The 19,052-nt window shown below is 37.8% G+C and overlaps 3 protein-coding genes across 5 annotated transcripts; 1 reads left to right on the plus strand and 2 right to left on the minus strand.

Moving 5' to 3' along the window:
* Positions 1 to 571: 571 nt before the first annotated feature.
* Positions 572 to 11,766, minus strand: LOC107587365 (E3 ubiquitin-protein ligase LRSAM1-like). Its single transcript, XM_016275135.1, has 25 exons — positions 11,640 to 11,766; positions 11,253 to 11,410; positions 11,099 to 11,155; positions 10,921 to 10,965; positions 10,749 to 10,826; positions 10,588 to 10,656; positions 9,818 to 9,902; positions 9,459 to 9,580; positions 9,242 to 9,332; positions 8,932 to 9,041; positions 8,804 to 8,833; positions 8,600 to 8,722; positions 7,824 to 7,963; positions 7,638 to 7,682; positions 6,838 to 6,908; positions 6,546 to 6,645; positions 6,360 to 6,447; positions 6,098 to 6,172; positions 5,215 to 5,295; positions 4,849 to 4,944; positions 3,184 to 3,282; positions 2,967 to 3,098; positions 2,776 to 2,845; positions 2,496 to 2,665; positions 572 to 2,341 (listed from the first exon to the last, which is right to left on the minus strand). Exons 2-25 carry the CDS (start codon positions 11,322 to 11,324, stop codon positions 2,219 to 2,221), a joined length of 2,172 nt encoding a protein of 723 aa, XP_016130621.1. The 5' UTR covers positions 11,325 to 11,410; positions 11,640 to 11,766; the 3' UTR covers positions 572 to 2,218.
* Positions 11,767 to 11,889: 123 nt separating this feature from the next.
* LOC107587392 (60S ribosomal protein L12-like) lies at positions 11,890 to 15,717 on the plus strand. 2 transcript variants are annotated; one of them, XM_016275179.1, is made up of 7 exons: positions 11,890 to 12,057; positions 13,866 to 13,939; positions 14,194 to 14,292; positions 14,377 to 14,458; positions 15,134 to 15,220; positions 15,467 to 15,579; positions 15,680 to 15,717. In XM_016275179.1, exons 1-7 carry the CDS (start codon positions 12,021 to 12,023, stop codon positions 15,683 to 15,685), a joined length of 498 nt encoding a protein of 165 aa, XP_016130665.1. In that variant the 5' UTR covers positions 11,890 to 12,020; the 3' UTR covers positions 15,686 to 15,717. The 2 variants fall into 2 exon arrangements, with proteins under 2 accessions (XP_016130665.1, XP_016130666.1); XM_016275180.1 differs by lacking the exon at positions 11,890 to 12,057 and adding an exon at positions 12,064 to 12,148.
* An 838-nt stretch (positions 15,718 to 16,555) lies between these two features.
* On the minus strand, positions 16,556 to 18,620 carry LOC107587393 (DNA polymerase epsilon subunit 3-like). Of its 2 annotated transcripts, XM_016275181.1 has the most exons (5): positions 18,511 to 18,620; positions 18,242 to 18,322; positions 17,171 to 17,256; positions 16,973 to 17,091; positions 16,693 to 16,859 (listed from the first exon to the last, which is right to left on the minus strand). In XM_016275181.1, exons 2-5 carry the CDS (start codon positions 18,305 to 18,307, stop codon positions 16,693 to 16,695), a joined length of 438 nt encoding a protein of 145 aa, XP_016130667.1. In that variant the 5' UTR covers positions 18,308 to 18,322; positions 18,511 to 18,620. The 2 variants fall into 2 exon arrangements, with proteins under 2 accessions (XP_016130668.1, XP_016130667.1); XM_016275182.1 differs by lacking the exon at positions 18,511 to 18,620 and having other exon boundaries at positions 16,556 to 16,859; positions 18,242 to 18,307.
* Positions 18,621 to 19,052: the final 432 nt, after the last annotated feature.

Consider the following 19,052-nt stretch of genomic DNA (forward strand, 5'->3'; position numbering starts at 1 on the left):
GACTAATCTAATCAACTTTCTGGGCTTGACATTTCAGACATATCTGGAATTGTGGACTAATATTGATTTATTGAACATGTAAATAAAAATGACACTAGGCAAGGAGTAATAAGTAAATGGAAAATCTAACAATTGTTAACTAACAATTATGATATTTTATATATAAATAAATGTATCTAGACAGTCATGCTGTTGCAAAAATACACCTTTTAATTATAAAAGGACACTAGAGCATATTGTCTAGCAGGTTTATTTAGCAGAGGCCTGACAGGTGTGACAACACTTAAAAATGAATAGGCAGCACTTTAATGGATGTGGTTGGCTGGGTACAATTATAAAACCTAAAAAAAATTTAAATTTTATTTTGAATATATAGACAACAAATGAAACCATGAAATGGCAGCACATATATTGTAAATTAATGTAACATAGATTCAATCTCACTTTGTCATCACAGATAAAGTGTAATTTGTGTTGTATAAAATGACCAGAAACTTTATAATTTATGCATTTAGCAGACGCTTTATCCAAAGCAACTTACAGTGCATTCAGGCTATACATTTTTACCAGTATGTGTGTTCCCTGGGAATCGAACCCATGACATTTTGCACTGCTCTACCACTGAGCCACAGGAACACCAGTTCTTTATCAGTTCTTATGACATAAAATAAGAGCAGGACTACGGTGTGTATATAAGTTAATAATAACCTGCCATCAGAAGGTAGTTTATACTACAGTAACTCCTTTTACACATTCTACTAAGCATTGTGATGCTTTCATCATTTTTTTTCTTTCTTAAATTACAGATCCACAGCAAATAAAATATTATTTGTCCAGTCTGATCCATAAAGCATAACTATCACACAAAGCACTCGGATTAAAAGTTTGTGATGTGATTTATCATGCTGATAAACACTTAAAGCTCCTTTCTTGAAATAAGAAATTAAATGAATATTGTTTTATTTACAGACAGATTAAGTTCTTTTTTCATTCTGTGCATGTTCAGTGAGAAGCAGACTTGCATATAAGAGCACTTGGACGAAGAGAGGTTCACAGAAGTACACAGATTTAGGAAACACTATCGCGTGTGTGCAATATTTGAAGTTGCTGAAACTGGACAGTCGACAGTGTAAAAGGACTGACCATGCATTTGTTAGGATGAGTGTTTGGAGCATTATACAGCAAGTACAGTGCCTTCAGAAAGGTTTCAGCTTCAACCTATAATTTCCGATTATGCTGTGTTGCAAAGTCAGTTCAAAATATTTCAATGTTGAAGTCTTTATAAGGCTCTGTTCTGTAAATTAAAATTTATTCAAAGAGTCACATTTAAACTGAAAATTTAAATCTTACACTAAAAATTTAAATAAAAAATGACTTTAACAATTGGTTGAAGTATTAAAATACTCTCTACTGGAACTGCAGGGTAAAGGCCCATTCACACAGAGAACAGTAAGGATAAGAATAACTATAATCATAACTGTATTAGCAATCACACCAACGGACAGCAACGTTCTGTTTATTATAAGTGTGCGCTACGTTGTCAGCTTCCACTTTAAATGCTCAAGTCAGGCAGATTCTGATTGGCATTCATCAGTTGGAAAAAATTGTTGTGATAATGATTCTAATTATATAGTTCCTCTGTGATGTTATCATTATAGCTGTGGAGTGATAACCCAATTCTCATAAAATTAGAATGATGATTAAAACTTTATAATTACAGTTATCACCCTTGGTGTGAACATCCCTGAATGGTGATAAATTTGATCTTACTGTACTACGATGACGCTAGAATAACATGGAGGGCAGGGCATAAGGCGGACTGTGGTGAGTGAATGAAGATTTAGCTTTACTATAGAGAACATGCAGATATTTAAAATGTAGTGGGTCACAAGTGCTTAGAGTAGGTACATCAAGGGCGATACTAAAGCTCACAACAGTCATCCTATTAGATTTGAGTTATAAATACTTTCTTGCTTTTAATTTCTTGGAAAGTGACTAGATTATGATGAACAATAAAACTTCCCATTGGAAGCTTGGATCTTGCTGTATAAGTTCCTTTTTGATTGGCTAGTAGTTGAAGTGGGAGTGGAAGAAAAAATCCAGTATGTTCTAAAGTGCTTGAAGGTTCACATACTATGATTTCATGCAGCAAATGGGAGGAAGGAACAACAACGACACATGACGTATGATGCTGACCATGGAAGGACGCTCTCCATCTTCAGCCGTGGTAAAGACGGACGCGCTGAGATATAGAGCCACGGCACAGAGGGCAGGACTGCAGGGCATTGCTGCAAGTCTGACAACAGCATACATGCCCACACGGCAGGAAGATCACCTGTGACTGTGACACAGAACAGGAGAGGAAATTATGGTTTCTTTCAAAGCTGCTGAAAGCAAAACTCTTACATTGTTACAAAGAATTTCTATTTCAAACAAACGTTCTTTTAAAAATATTTTCAAATTGAATTGAGAATTGTAATAATCTTTTGCCTTACCTCATGTTCCATGCACACCACACACTCGGAACTGCTAAATCTATCAGGACTTGGGGCAGTGGGGGTGAGGGGGGTGTTGGGGGTCAGTGGAGGAGTGAGCTGCTGTTGAAGTGGGGCACTTGGAGTGGATGGACCAGCTTCCTGCTTCTCTTTTGCAGTTTTAGGAAATGCTGAAGGGACAAACATGTTTTGATACCCTCAATCACAACTTAAAACAACACTGAGCAGAATTCACAAATGTCTACTAATTATGTCCTTGATTGAAAATATATGCTCTTACGGTCAGACAGAGTGCGTTCTCTGGCCCAGTGGAGAAGAGCTTTCTGTACGCCAACCTCATTAATCCCCAACTGTAATAAAACAGAAATGATTTTAATGGACATAAACCTGTGATGACAAATTCTTAGAGACACACTTAAATACTACTATAAAACTTCTGTGTGGTAAAACACAGAAGGAATGGTGACAGACCTTCCTAAGGTCTTTGGTGGTCATGTGTCGCAAGGCCTCAGCAGTGATTCTGTGGTGAGCTATGACTGGCAGGTAGTGCTGAGCAGAGAGTTTACACAGCAGATTCCCCAGATCCCCATCCACAGCTGCCTCCTGTGGAGAAAGGAGAGGTCAGCAGAGTGTCTGATTTTGTGATTTAAACCCAGGATCTTTAGACCTGTAGGAGAGCTGCTCTAACCTGCATCCGCAGAGACAGAGGTTTGGCATCCAGGAGCCTCTGATATTGGATCATCCAGTAGTTCTGCTGATTGGATTCACTTTTCTGGTCCATCTCCACCTGAAGAGCAAAAAAACAAAAAATCCTCAGCACCATAGCTTACAAATTACAAGAATCATACATAAGCATCTGTAGTTTTTATCAAAGTCCTATGCAAATTCAATACTATGTTGCTTGCTTGTTTGCTTGGTGGAGACTACCATGCCAGAATTTGAAGTAATTTTTTCCACATCAGTGAGGTATAATGCAGGGTTTTTCAAACTGGTCTGTTTTTTAAAGGCTGTTAGATTTAATGTGTATTTTTCAGATAATAATATGTCTAACGAATTACAGAAATTAAGCAGCAAAACACAATGCATGGCAATAAAATAAAATGAGAACGGAACTATATAAATAAATGTGTTTAACTATTAAATAAAAAGTAATTTTAAAGGCTAAATAACATGTATTCTTTTGATATTAAAGGGGTCATATGATGCCTTTTCATGTTTTAATTTTTCTTTAGTGTGTTTTGTAGATGTTTGTGCATGTATAAAATCTGCAAAGTTACAAAGCTTAAAGTCTCCCACAAAAGGAATTTTTCTATCTAAAAGAGAAGGCTGATCCAGACCGCCCGAAAACGCCTCGATTGAATTCTCCCTCACATATCTACGTCACTATGTGGAAATATTTGCATAATGCCACTCAAATGGATACGCAACGAATGAAGGCGTAGTTTGAGGAATCGCAGTAGTGTTGTTGCCACCATGTTGTGGAGATGCTTTGTGTTTCTATGCGACAGCAAAAACACTTTTTTTGGCCTTTTGAAAGTGGACGCATTTAGGAGTCAGTGGTTAACATTTATTCACAACACTGTTCCAGAAGAGTACAAGCCAAAATATTCGAGTGTGTGCAGCAAAGTTTCCTGAACCTAGGAGAGTACAAGGCCGGCTGTGCAGAAAGGCTCTTTCTAAAAAAATGGGGCAATTCCAACTTTGCTAGGACAATCTGGAGCTTCTGAATCAGAGTCCATAAGTGAGTTTTATAATTTGCTATTGACTGTTTAAATGCAGAGTTTGGTAAAGTGTAGAGTAACACATATTATTTGTCCTTCCTACGACCACAATTGCAGACAGAGATGGATTTATGTTTACAAACGTAGTATCCTCTGTTCTCTGCTTATAACTGGTGGCGAAAAGATGACAAACATGATTCACTACGTGTTCTGCTTCACACTGGACGCTCAAGTAGCAAATCAGAGCACACTGCGCTTTTCGAAGGAGAGGCTTTGTAGAAATCAATGCGTTTTAGAAAGATTGTGCATAGAGGATCTGCAATAATGAACAGTACGTGAAAATGAATGCATTTTTTGAACATTAAAGCATGCTAACATATTCTCTTACACCCAATACACAACATAATGAGCTTTGAAAATAGCATCATATGACCCCTTTAATATGTGCATTATGATGATATTTTTCCATTCACATTTACACCAAATTTACAACGATAATTTCAGACAATATCTACATGACCTAAATGTGATTTTTCCAACAATGACTGAAGCATGTGAAATGTTTCAGTGAACTGATCCAATTTCCTCTGACTCTTTTGAGAAATCAAGGAAGTTGGTACAGAATCACTCACCAAAACCATCCTGAGCTCCTCCTCCCTTTGGTCCTTTTGTTTGAGTAACTGCTGCAGCAGGTCAGTAAGAACAGTCCTCTGGTCAGCCAGCACCTCCTATCTCACACACACACACACACACACACACACACACACACAAAGGATTCATACTCCCAGAATGCTATGATAACTCATAGAGGTGGTGGGAGCATGATATATAAAACAGAAATGGGATGAAATGACCAAGTAATCTGAGAGAGAAAGAGAGATGTAAAAACAAGCAAGAGAAGTGATGTGCGATGACAGACTCATTACTCTGCTCTACACTCCACAGCATGATGAAGCACTGACAGGAAACCACCCACATCATCTACTGCTGCTACGTACCTGCAGGTTCTCAGTGTCCAAATTCCTCCTCTTAACCTCCAGCTTTGTCAGCTGCATTAACTCTGCCTCTATGAGTTTAATCTATGGATACAAGCATACAGTAGGGGTGTGAATGGCCCCATGGAGACATGATAAAACAGCCACCTTTTGGGTTCTGCATCCAATGAAAGGTGGGATGTGAGAAGCATGGGCTGACTGAAACCCAAAAAAAAGCTTTTAATGACTAGAATGACTACACAAGACCATCTGAAACATTGCTTACTCTAACCGACTACAAAATACCCACTGAATAACTTTGTTAATGATTATACTACCAAGTTTGAGGCCAATAACTATTTTTCTAAGAAATGAATACATTTTTTCAGCAAGGACACTTCAAATGTATCAAAATTCACCGTAACATTTAAATTTAGAACATTACAAATATGTTTTATTTCAAATAAATGTTTTTCTTTACAACAAAAATAAGAAGCATCACAATTTTCAACATTGATAATAGGAAATGTTTCTTGAGCACCAAATCAGCATATTAGAATGATTTCTTATGAACCATGTGACACAGAAGCCTGGAGTAATGGCTGCGGAAAATTCTTTGTAACACAGAAATAATGACATTTTTAAATACATTAAAACAGCAAACAGTTATTTTAAACTGTATTACTATTTTACAGCATTTTAATCAAATAAATGCAGCCTTAGTGAGCATAAGAGATTTCTTAAAAAACCATTAACTCCAAACTTCTGAATGGTAGTGTATATGTTAATAAATGACAGTGCTGATAAAGTTGAAACTCCTTCAATCAACCAGTAGTATGATATAAATCACTGTATCTGTGGGGTCTTATTGCCTCTTCTATCCTAAAGGAAACTTTAATAAGCATACCTGATTACGGATATAAGCATGCACACTGTCCTTCTGGAGTTGGAGGGTTTCAAAGGCGGCCTTCTGCATTTCCTCCTGCAGACAAAGAGCCAATTAGGGTTAATCATTCTAGACGTACTACACCAACAATGCACCAGCTGTATATGCTATAGTTCATTAATATATTTTGCCTGTGGAGTGAATGGACAGATGGAGTGCAAACTCGTTTTTAATACTAGTTTTTAATTTATGTACATTGCATGTTAGTGATTTAAATAGTTACCTCTTGAAGGATCTGACTAATGGCTTTGCTTTTGTCTAGCTGCTGCAGGGACAACACTTGGTCAAACTTCTTATCCATATAGTCCAAACTAAATGAAGGGGAAAAAAGAGAAATTAGTACACAAGAAAAAATAGGACTGTTTACTCATTGCTGAATGAAAATGAATACTCATAAATTTTTTAGCACCTCCTGCAGGTCTCAGACACCAGAATCTGTGTCTTGGCTTCCCTGGCCTCCTGTAGTAACCTTAAAGAGTAGCTCTCTGACAGCATCCTCTGCATGGCACCTGCAAACATGTAGTCTTCTTCAGTACCACTGCAAATAGCCGAGTTTCTTTTAAATATGATTCATTTGGGCTTTTGAGACTTTCGTTTTTACTGATAAAAAGGGGGGGCATGAGTTCCAAACTCATCAACTTGTCTTGATCAGCTTGTATAAAATTATAATTTTAATGATAAATGTAATTTCTAAAACTCACTTGCCACTTCCTTCTTCCTAAGAGAGTTGGCTTCGTCTTGTGTGATGGCAGTAAGGTGTTCCATTCGTATACTAAAAAAAACAAAAAAAAAACAAACACATTCATAACTGTTTCTCTACTCAAACAGAAAAAGCATCAAGGTAAGTCCAGATTTCACCATTTTGTTTGTAACATCTATATACACTACAGTTCAAATGTTTTGGGTCAGTAATATTTTTTTTTTTATCAAATGATTATTACTATTACTTTTTATTTTATTTTATTATTATTATATCATTACTTTTTCAGCTAGGATGCATTACATAGTTCAAAAGTGACAGCAAAAACATTTATTATGTTACAAAAAATCTATTTAAAATAATTTCATAATACTTCTGTATTTTTGATCAAATAATGTGGTTTTGGTGAACGTATGAGACTTCTTTCAAAAATATTTAAAAAATCTTAACAACCCCAAACTTCTGAACGGTAATGTATACCTTACAAACAACTAACACCCCGCTGCAGTGTTTGTGAAACCACAACTTAAAGCAGCACTCCAGGTCTTTCTGACATCTCCAAAAATACATGAATGTAACAGTAAACACTGAACTTTAATGGGCCAAAAGCTCTGTGTGCTGTAGCAGCACCACAGCAGTAGCACTGTCCAAACAGCTCAGTACTTGCTTGCACTAAATCTGGGCTAAGGATTTCTTAAGTGGCGCCATTAGACAGAAAGAAATTCACTTAGCAAGAGCTGCATTGATGGCAGGAGCCCATATTCCATTAGAGAGTTCGACCCATGCGTAATTTCCACTCACCGGTCTTCCTCCAGAGCTTGCAGAAACTCGGCACACTTTGCCTGGCTATAACCAAATGAGCACAGATGCACAATAAATAACGACACTTCAACTACACAATACTAATGGGCTTAGCATAATTAAAGTGATAATGATAGCTACTGAAAAAGCAAGGTATTTCAAAAGTGGTTCACACCGTACCCTCACCGTTTGTTATCAAGCAGGAGGTCAGAGATGCGACTCATGATATTGCTCTCTGCCAGATGTACTTTATCCAGTATTTTCAGCCTCTCTGTTTCCTGGGCCTTCTGCTGCTGAGACACACCTAACTCCAACCGTTGCTGCTCCTGAGAGACAGAAAAGCACAGAGACATGTCTTTCTGATAATAAATGGCCATGGTAAATGAAAATGTGCTTTTATTAGCTAGATAAGCATAGTAACTGTACAACCTACTGTACAGCCTACAGTGCTTAATTTACGCTACTGTTCAAAATACTTTTTTAAACTAATACTTTACTTCAGCAAGGACACATTACAATGATCAAAAGTGGCAGTAAAGACATTTATAATGTTACAAAAGGTTTCTATTTCAAATTAAAAAAAATTTTTATTTTCATCAAAGAATCCGGAAAATAGTCTCACAGTTTCCACAAAAATATTATATTATTATTATTATTATTATAAATATTATAACAGCACAACTGTTTTCAACAGTGATAATAATAAGCAATTATTCTTGAGCACCAAATCAGCAATTTAGAATTATTTCTGAAGGATCATGGAACACTGAAGACTTTCTATTAAAATACAAAAAAAAAAAGTTATTTAAAATGTTAATATTTTACAATATAATTGTTTTACTATATTTAAATATATTATAATCAAATAAATGCAGCATTGACCAGACTGACTTCTTTCGGGGGCGAAAAAAAACATATTGTACAACAGATTGTTTTTGTAATTCTACAATCAAAATGTTTACCAGTTTGACAGACAGCAAGACATCCTCTTTGCGGGAGTTGTTGAGGAGGAAGAGCTGAGTGTGCTCTCTCTGTTTCTCTTCAAAATCTTTCTCAAAGATCAACTTTTCCAGCTGTTTCTGCTCCTAGTGGAGAAACAGAGAGAATGAGATAAATACTACACTGGATGATCCAACAATAACAAAAAGAAACCAAATTAAACATACCTTTCTTTTCTCATAGTCCATGAATTTGCTCTGCAGTGTCGGATAGAAAATGTTACATTCACAGATCAAATGGCTACACAATATTTTTGGGCACTGTTTGAAATGGTTGATAAATAGTGATGACTGACCTGCCAGGCTTTCTCCTCACCATCAACACAGTCCACCTCCTGCTTCCCTCCATCATGCTCCAGCACAGTCAGGAGATACTGAGATGGAGGGCAATACTCCAGACCCATCTCTAAATCCCATTAAAATGAATTATGAAATGACTAAACAAACCAGCTTCACAGAATGGCCTTCTACCGTCACACATGGTTACAATAATATTTAACCAGATCTTGTGCATAAGCTGTATTGTACAAAATCTGTATTTATCAGTCTGCAATTACAGAATATTGTGTAAAACATTGCTCAGTGTCTTTGAAAGCAGATCTGTACCTGAGCAGAGGTAGCACTGAACTTCCTCTGTGCCGGTGGTGCACACTGACGCAGGTGGATAGCTCATAACCTGTGCGTCTAGGATCAGGCTCTGCCACACCACATACACACATACAGACATGACAATGTCTTTGCAGGGGTCACATTGCCATTTGAGCTTGTATAAATATGCTCCAACATCTTTATCTTAAACAGGCATAAGATTTAAAATACTCACTTCCAAAGTGCGAACACTGGCCAGTTCTTTAGGTAATTCTCTAATGCTGTTCTCACTTATGTCCAGTGTACGCAGGCTGCTCATGCGTCCCACAGACACAGGAATGACAGTAAGGCTGTTCTCTATACCCATCAAAACATTTTGTTAATTTAAATGGTTTAGGCTTTTTCACCATTTAATTTGATGTAAAATAGTGCCTAAAAGGCCTAAAATAAACTCTTTAACAGAACAAAATCTCTCTGAAACAGGTTAATAACTACCTGGAATCTACTGCAGTGCTCTAATGAAGATGCTAAAAAATGGATATTAATGAATACTTTTTTGAGCGCAAAAACATTTTTAAAAAGCACAAAACAAACCTTTCACATTAAGTGTCTGTAGATGCCGTAGATCCCCTATAGAGTCCGGCAGCTGTTTTATGCGATTCTTCTCTACATTCAGCACCTTAGAGAAGAAATCAAGGTTGTATGTAAGCAATAAATAGGATACTAATTATCAATTAAAAATGATTTAAAGAAAATTGTTCCTTGCTCTAGAGGATTTATTTTTTTATTGTTTTTGATGGAAGTTTCGTATACTCACCAAGGCTGTATTTAATAAAACACTACAGTAAAACAGTAATATTGTGAAATATTATAAAACAACTGCTTTCTATCATAATATATTTTTAAAAAGTAATTTATTACTGTGATGACAAAGTTGGTTTTTTAAACATTTTTCAACGACTCAGTTTTCAGTATCACATGATCCTTCTCTAATCATTCTATGCTGATTTGGTGCTCAAGGAACATGTCTTATTATTGTCAATGTTCAAAACAGTTGCGCTGCTTAATATTCCTGTAAAACCATGATACATTTTTTCAGTATTCTTTGAGGAATAGAAAGTTGTATTGCTTTTTACTAGAGGTCTTTACTATCACTTTTGATCAAATGAATGCACCCTTGCTGAAATTTTTTTTTTGTGACCCCAAACTGTTGACATATAACCTACCTAGCGCTACATAGTGATATATGCCAAATTATTTCAACAGGTCTTTTACGAATCAGCATCAATAACAGTATTCTGTTTTCAAATGCCACGTAAGAAACATCAATTCACATCAGCTTTGTTCATATACAATAAATATACCTGTAAGGACAAAAGCTGCCCAATGTCATCAGGAAGTGATGTGAGCTTATTTTCATGCAGGTCCAACACCTTAAGAATTGACACACAGAGATGTTGTCACTGGACAGAAGTGTAAAATGGTTATTTGCTTGGCACTGTCGTCATCAATCAAATTCTCTCACCTTTAAAGTTGCTAAGGCACCAATGCAGCAACCTTTAGGAACAAGTGACCTCAGGCCATTTCCATGAAGAATGAAGACCTGCAGTTAAAGTGGAAAGTGCTGTGAAAGATCTATTCCGTCTGACCACCAAAAGTTCAGAAGAAGAAAAAAACACTGCAGTAAATAGACTCACTTTCTTCTGGAGGACTTTACATATGGAGAAGGTACTGGAGGGAACCTGCAGACAAGCATTGTGTAACAACTGTTGCGATATGGAAGGAATCTCAGATATCTAGCAATAATTCATCCTCTGTCTTAAATGAGCATTTCACCAATATGTAAATAATGATTTTAGGACTTCTGTAATTCACCTCTGTAAGCTCACAGGCAGAAATGTCCAGAATATCATCAGCACCTGCTTCTTTGGCCTGCACAAACCATAAGCATGTGTGTTAAGATTTGATGCAGTGCAATATGACAGTAGACATGCTGCTAAAAAAAGAGCCACTTACACTAGAAACTCACCAAGCACAGCTGGTACTCCAGGCGTTTTATGGAATCCTCACTAGGTTTCTTCTTTTTGGAGAACAGAAACATCCTGAAGCCAGTGAGATTTTGTTTGTCTAGTCAAAACCCCACAACATCCACAAAAGCCACTGGATGTTAGTGTGAGACTTGACTGACTGTGGTGTTGACAATCCCAAAGAAACAGAAACAGAAACAGAGTAGGACCGCGTGAACAAAGTCAAGTACGACAAGAAACACACAAACAAACATTTGTTATATTACAAATTATAATGACTCGATATTCATAGCACTATACAAATGCACGTTATTTTTCATTAGACTTTCATGGATACTGAAACCCGGTTTTGAAGCCAAATATCGTGCTATATAAATAAATGTACATACCTTACGCGAAAAGACGAATGTATGCGATTAAACGCTAAACAAGCTAAATTATTTTTTCAAAACATGGGCTCCTTGAAATGTTTCAATATCAACCATGTATCCGTGTTACCTAGTATACTCCCTCTCTGGCAGCGCGCGCACGCACACCAGGAACAACTTATCTGACGTTGTGAATGACGTGACGGCTCGCCGCAGTGTGAAAGGTTGTTTAGTTCTCGCGATACTTCGTGACCTTTATATAGGTGGCGCCATACTTTATCGGCCTTTCTCATTTTCGCTGTGGTGGTGAAGGTGCAACATTTCTCGGTCGTCCCGAATCCGGGTTCATCCGACATCCTCACCAATTCAACTCGAACTGAGCTCGACTTTATCTGATACACCATGCCTCCTAAATTCGACCCCACCGAGATTAAAATCGGTATGTCTGGAATACGGTAACCGTTTGATGGATTTCTGATTAGGTCTGAGCGGCCTTGTCTGCGTGCTGGGACTAATAAATGAGTAGAAAGGTAAAACTACAAAAAAATTAACGGTATAGGTTAGTTGAGCCACTTTAAGCTGAATGTGTACATGCAATAATATTTGTAGTTTAACTTAGGGGCGTGGATGTTGAACGCTGTCCAGTATCTTTAGGGATGCTTTCTGCAGCTTCTCCGTGCATGTGGCGCTTTGAACGATTCGGTTTGATGTTTTGAGTATGAAACACGGGCTTGCTGTAGTTTCACAGCACACCGGAAGAGCGTGCGCCTTCACGTGCTGCTGTAACCTCGCGGAGCTGTAGCGCCCTACTCTCTGTGTAATGTGTTTGCTCGCTTTTGGGCTGAACGGGTTTTGCAGGAAAACGGAATTGCATGCCATGTAATGTCAGTATGTGTGTAGTTGGAAACTAAAGTTTTAGCACAACGTGAGCAAAAGTGACCAGCAACGTCAGAGTAGCATGTTTTTACCCATCCAGACTAGAGATTCAAACCAGTTCAACTTTAGGAGAGTAGCATGTTTTTACCCATCCAGACTAGAGATTCAAACCAGTTCAACTTTAGGAGAGTTGTAACGTTTTAGAAGTTTCTCACTACAAAAACTATGGTAATAGTGCATAGCTTGGGGTTAGGCTGGGAACCGAGTAAGGAACCCTTTTTGCCATCCGTGTGATTGTAGGGCCTCTTGTGAAGTTAGTTTTAAATTTTTTCCCAAATGAGGTTTTTTCATTTGGGATGAAAAAACGTCATTCCCCCCCCCCCCCCGTTACATTTTATTAATCAAAAAGCTGGTCTAATTAATCATGAAACTTGCACAAATTAACAGATTTCTTGTTTAACAAAGACCCTGTAATGTTTTTTTCTTTCAAATTCAGCTTTATTTTTACTAAATTCTGTTCCATTTTTCTGGGTTGCATTTTAATGGTTTCATTTGTCGTTTAAAAGCGTCTGATTTTGAGTATCCTTTTTTTCAGTAATACTGTGCATTTACGGTTTTCTGCTAAATCGTTTCTGGCATTTTTTTCTGGTAAATATACCTTAAATGTTTTAATTTTTGTAGTAATATCATTAAGACCTGTTACGTTAAAACGAAGTTAGCCCTGTAAGTTTGATTTGACGATGGCGCGTCTGGGCCATTCATTCACAGAGACACGCGGAACATACAGGCTTTATATTCAAGTCTTTTTGCGGCCTAATATTTACAGATACTAGAACATATCGCATTTTAATAAGTGTACTGACCTGCTTTTAATTTGTTAATCCAAATGGTAATTTTCGTGACTTTGCGCCGTACGCTGTAACCTCAGTTTTATGACAGGATTCCGTTTGAGTTTTTCGCATCGCGGAAATCATAGGCCCACCGTGTGATGTCTGATTGGATATTTGTCTGTTAGTATGGTGGTGCCTCTTCGCATGTGTGCGATAATAGGGTTTTAATCTCGACCCCAACTAGAACATGCTATAAAAATAGATTTGATGTAATGCTGCACAGGCCTGCCTGTTTCGCATCAGCCAGGTATGACCATCTATTTGTCATTTTAGAGTTATTTGCAAAGCAACTTTAAGGTGACCCTCCAAGGATGTTGCATTAAGATCTTTGAATGATGCTCAATGCTGAATAAGTTTGTTCATTTAGTCCCCCTCCAAACTTTTAGAAAGACACCACACCGTAATGTCTTGCAGCATACACAGGTTCTGTGGTTAAAGTGTAGTAATTCTAGTAAAAGCACTAACTTGTTTCTTTTTCCAGTGTACATGAGATGCACAGGTGGAGAGGTTGGAGCCACTTCCTCGCTGGCCCCCAAAATCGGACCTTTGGGTCTTGTAAGTATAGCCATCTTGGTTGAGTCTGTATTGTTTGATCCCATACTCTTTCATAATTAAGCCCCCTGACACTGTCCTAGTCCGTAAAAGCGACTTAAAGTGGAGGCTTATAGTGACCCGGCTTTTGGAAGCAGGGCAGTCCCAACCTGATTGCTAACTCTGTGCCGAAAGGCCTGGAACAAACCGCTTGCATCACAGCACATTGACTCTGTTCCATGCTGTGCTCATTTTTCATTTTCTATTCTTTTCTTCAGTCCCCTAAAAAGGTGGGTGATGACATCGCAAAGGCCACTGGTGACTGGAAGGGCCTGCGAATCACTGTGAAGCTGACCATCCAGAACAGACAAGCAGCGGTAAGCCTTCAAAGTGTTTCCGCCTCTATTGGCTCTTAAGGTCATCTAGCCTTTAGATGCTTACAGGTTTTGTTGTTGATCCAGATTGAGGTGGTGCCATCAGCCTCTGCCCTCATCATCAAGGCACTGAAGGAACCTCCTCGTGACCGGAAGAAGGTCAAGAACAGTAAGCAGCTTTTTACCTCACCTCGATACTCTGTGTTGGAGGAATCATGTCTTTTGTGTGTTCTGGCCTTTTGTGGTTGACTGTAAGCCTCCCGCCACTGTGCTTGTCTTTAAAAGTGACTGTGTACTGCCAAAGGAAGGCTAATAGTGACCCAGCTCTAGGAAACAGGGCTGACCAACTTAATGGCTGACTCTGTGCCGAAAGGACTGGAACAAGTTCTATTCCATTTCTTGTTGGCCAAAATGTTGTATGATGCACACTGCTGTTCAGAAGTTTGTGGTCCGTAATTTTTTTTAATTTAGCCAGGATGCATTCAATTAATCAGAAGTGACCGTAAAAACCATTTAGTATTTTACAGAAGTTGAAAACAAATGGCACACCATTTAACAACAAAAAATGGACTTGCCTTGCACAAAGTTATGCAAATAACTGCTAAATTGTTTGGTCAAAACATAAGGTCCTTAATGTTTCGTTAAGTTAATTCAGCCAGGATGCATTCAATTTTTCAAAGTTACAGCAAAATTTGTTACAGGAGTTTAGCATGAGACTTATGCTTAAAATATTTAAATCTCATCGACCCCAAACTTCTGAAAGGGAATGTACATGCTATTAATTTGTGACTAGCATATTCTATATGTCCTGATGTTCGTATCATGTTTCCCTTTTCTTTTGTAGTTAAGCACTCTGGAAGTGTTACTTTCGATGAGATCGTCAGCGTTGCCCGTGTCATGAGGCCACGCTCTATTGCCAGGGAACTTAGTGGTACGTGTTTAAGAGTTTATGCATCTGGGAGGAATATTTATTGATCAGCCTCCCGCCACTGTGCTAGTCTGTAAAAGGGACTGTGTACTGTCCAGAGGAGGCTAATAAAAACCCAGTTCTAGGAAGCAGGAATACTCAACTCTGTGGTTAACCCTGTGCCAAAAAGCCTGGAACATGAATTACAACCATGTATGATTGAGTAATTATTTAGATGACCGTACAAACTGATCTTGTCCTGTTTCTCAGGTACCATTAAAGAGATTCTAGGCACAGCTCAGTCTGTGGGCTGCACCATTGATGGTCGCCCTCCCCATGATGTCATTGATGACATCAACAGTGGCAAAATTGAATGCCCAGCTGTAAGTATTAAGTGCCATTATGCTCTGGAGACCTGGATGGATGGATGGATGGATGGATATTCACTTGCTGGTCTTTTATAATTTTTTCTTTTTCTTGCAGGAGTAAGGATTCAAGACCAAATAAAACTGTTAAAATGACAAGTCCAAGTGTTTTGATTTCTTTCAGTGGTTCTCAGAAACGGGAGGCTTAATTAAAATGCTGAAAACCCAAATCAAGATGTAAACTGAATTTGTATTTCTTCTTTGAAAAAGAATGTTTCATAGGATCATAAGTTAACTTAAACCTTCCCAATTTCTGTTGAAGATTGTAAACAAGCAGCATTGTCATAATTACAGAAAAAATACTAGAGGACACATCTAAGACAATGTGGGGGACCTTTGCATCAAAGAGGTTGAACCACTGAACTGGAGACCAGCAGAACTTCATTGGTTATAGAAGTGTATATATTACTATATTGTACTATTTAGTGGCTACCATATTTTGGCACTACACAATTAAAGGGCATTCAACTGAAGATATTGGCTTTTTTTGCAATGAGACACTAAGCATATAGTTTGATGACAGGAATCCATTAAAATTATTTATTTGAAAAAATGGGTAACATCTACTAGAATTATTCTCAAGTTGTTCAAAGACTCAGTACAAAAGTATGTAAGCTTAGGTATGTTGCCGTAGAACAAAAGTCTGACACTTAAAAGGAAAAAAACTGGCATAGTATAAAATTTCACTATTCACAATTTTGCTGAACTTAGTTTACAAAATGTTTGAGTACTTCAGGCTGCTCACCTTTAGGTCTCATCCTAAATTATAAAATTTTTCCCATTTCTTGACCCGGGTAACCGTACATTTATTAGCTTAAAATCCTATGGCCACTGTGTCGTGTATATAACTGATTAAAGTGAATTTGAAGAGACTGTACAGTTTCTCTTGAAATATACTTCACTGTATTCAAAGGAGCTCCGCAGGAATGTTGCCACAGTTGCTCAATTTCATAAAGTAAAACATTCAGTACCATAGGCTTGTCTTTGTGCCACTATTAATGTGGAAACTACCATTTGCCATAGTTGATAGAAACCAGGACGGATTGAACAATTATACAATCCTGTTTCCTCTCAGTTCTCCACATCCTCTTCCTCTCCTTCATTCTCTCCCTCCTGCTCATCCATTTGCTCGTCCTCTTCATCTCTACTCTTGTCGTTCTCATCTGTGCTGTTCTTCTCCTTGTCCTTACGTTTTTGTTCAGATGCCTCCTTCTTGCCTTTCTGACCTTTCTTGTAAGCTGTTAAAAAAAAGCAAAATGTCAGCACAAAACAGTTATACACATGAATAAATCAGATGCTTTTATGAAGTCATACAGCTTTCGACCTGAACTGTGCTTCATACAGCATTTACCTTCAAGTGCTTCCCGCAGGGGTTGCAAGAAGCGCTCAAACTCCATCTCCTCCATAGCTGACATCACATCTCCAGCGTTGAGTGTCTTCCTTTTTGCTTTCATAGCAAAATTGTTTGCACTGGTGTCAACAAAACAGATTACATTTGGGTAGGTTGCCAGAATAGAGTTTCTTGTACAAAACAGAACGTCCTACTAACCAAGATGTTGCATAGAGAACGAAAACACTGGCTGCTTGAGATATCGCTCTTCTTGCTTCCTTGGACACGTTAACTCCATCCGGCAACTAAACACGAGGAAAACAGGTAGACTTGTATAATAAACAATATAATAGACTGAAAGAGACAATTTATGTAACGCTTTCATTTATATGGATCAGAGGCGGACAAAGTACTCAACTCCATTACCTGAGTGAAAGTACAGATACTGCTGGTCAAACATTACTCCATTACAAGTAAAAGTTGTAAAGACAGATTTTTACTTAAGTAAAAGTACAGAAGTACTTGCTTTTAAAAGTACTTAAGTACCAAAAGTAAATTTCCTTTTTTATGTCAATGTACTGTTTTATTGTCGTACATAATACTTGCAATACTTCTGAAGCAACTTAGAATACATTACACCTGCTGAATACACTGACTAGCTTGTAGTATCTCTGGAATATTGAATGTTAAAAACAAAACATAAATAATTATTTAACACCCCTACCCACCCCCACAAAAGCAGGATGGTAGTGATCTCACAGCTCTGACAGTGTGTGTGCACACATCTAAGTGTAGCCATTCATCCACATTTGAACAGAGTGGACAGTGAAGTCCTGTAAATACAGAGTGATAAGGAAGAAACTAAATCAAACCTGCTTTAAAACCCAGCAACACAACTGTAGCTGTACAACTTTACAACAGCAACACTGCTTTAGCAAAACAGCAAGACCCATTTGACATCAAAACAAAAAAAATAAATAAATAAAAATAAAGATTAAAAAAAAAATGCTGTCTAATCGCTCTCGCTGTTCTTTGATGTCACACACAGAATGGTCTGCAGTGCTGCTTCAGTCAAACATCTTTTGTGTTTTATTAGGAGACGCACAACAGTTCTTCTGTGGCTTTATAGGTAATATTTTGACGTACACAATTTAGCAAAATCAGACAATATCGTGTCTAATATATACCACAATATTAACTTCCTATACTTAAGTACAATACTCAAGTAAATGTACTTAGTTACTGTCCGTCTCTGGTATGGATCAAATAACTAGCGGCGATGCCACTTACCGCCTCCTTTATAATGCGCGTGATGACAGCATTGGGAAGATTGAGGTCCTCTGGTCTCTCGGCCATTACACTGAATACACACTTAAAAGAGATGTAAAGTATGCGTTCTATCTTCACCGATTTGTGTTGATTAACATGCGTGATCAGATGTCAAACTGAACAACCGCGAAAACTTTGTGTTAGCTTAGCCGCCTAACTTATCTGAGGGTGAACTGACACCAACTACAATCTAAAGCGATTGAACTGCGTTAAATAACGAATTCCGTTACCTTAAATATGCGTTAGCTGATTTATCCGCAAATCAGCTACATACAGAACAAGCGAATACGGACAAAAGCTAGTGTGCTTCACTGTTCTGCAGCCCGCTTGATCATCCAAACCCAGGATTTTGTCGGGGCTGAACGCAGCCCAGGTGTCACTAATAGGCTAATACTGACTAATCCCAGCAGGCACCGGACGTCTATGTAACGTCAGGTTGAAGAATGAAAATCGGGTTGACGTCAATATTTGATGTCAATTTGACGTTGACTTAACATTGCATTTTGGTTACACAACCTAAAAACAACAAAATATCAACATCAGCTGATGTTGGTATTGGACATTAATTTAACATTGACATTAGACGTTGAATTTACATTGAATTTTCACCCGACGGTCACCCGACGTCGCAACCAAATTTAACCGATTAAACTTTTTAATTTTTTTTAATAGCAGCAGTGTTAAGATCGCTCCCTTTCTCTCTCTTATAATTAAGACCATCTCTATTGTAGGAATACTTGTTAATTGATTAGTCAAATTAATTACTTATTTT

Source organism: Sinocyclocheilus grahami, unplaced genomic scaffold (genome assembly GCF_001515645.1).
Source record: "Sinocyclocheilus grahami isolate Dianchi unplaced genomic scaffold, SAMN03320097.WGS_v1.1 scaffold92.1, whole genome shotgun sequence".
Classification (NCBI taxonomy): domain Eukaryota; kingdom Metazoa; phylum Chordata; class Actinopteri; order Cypriniformes; family Cyprinidae; genus Sinocyclocheilus; species Sinocyclocheilus grahami.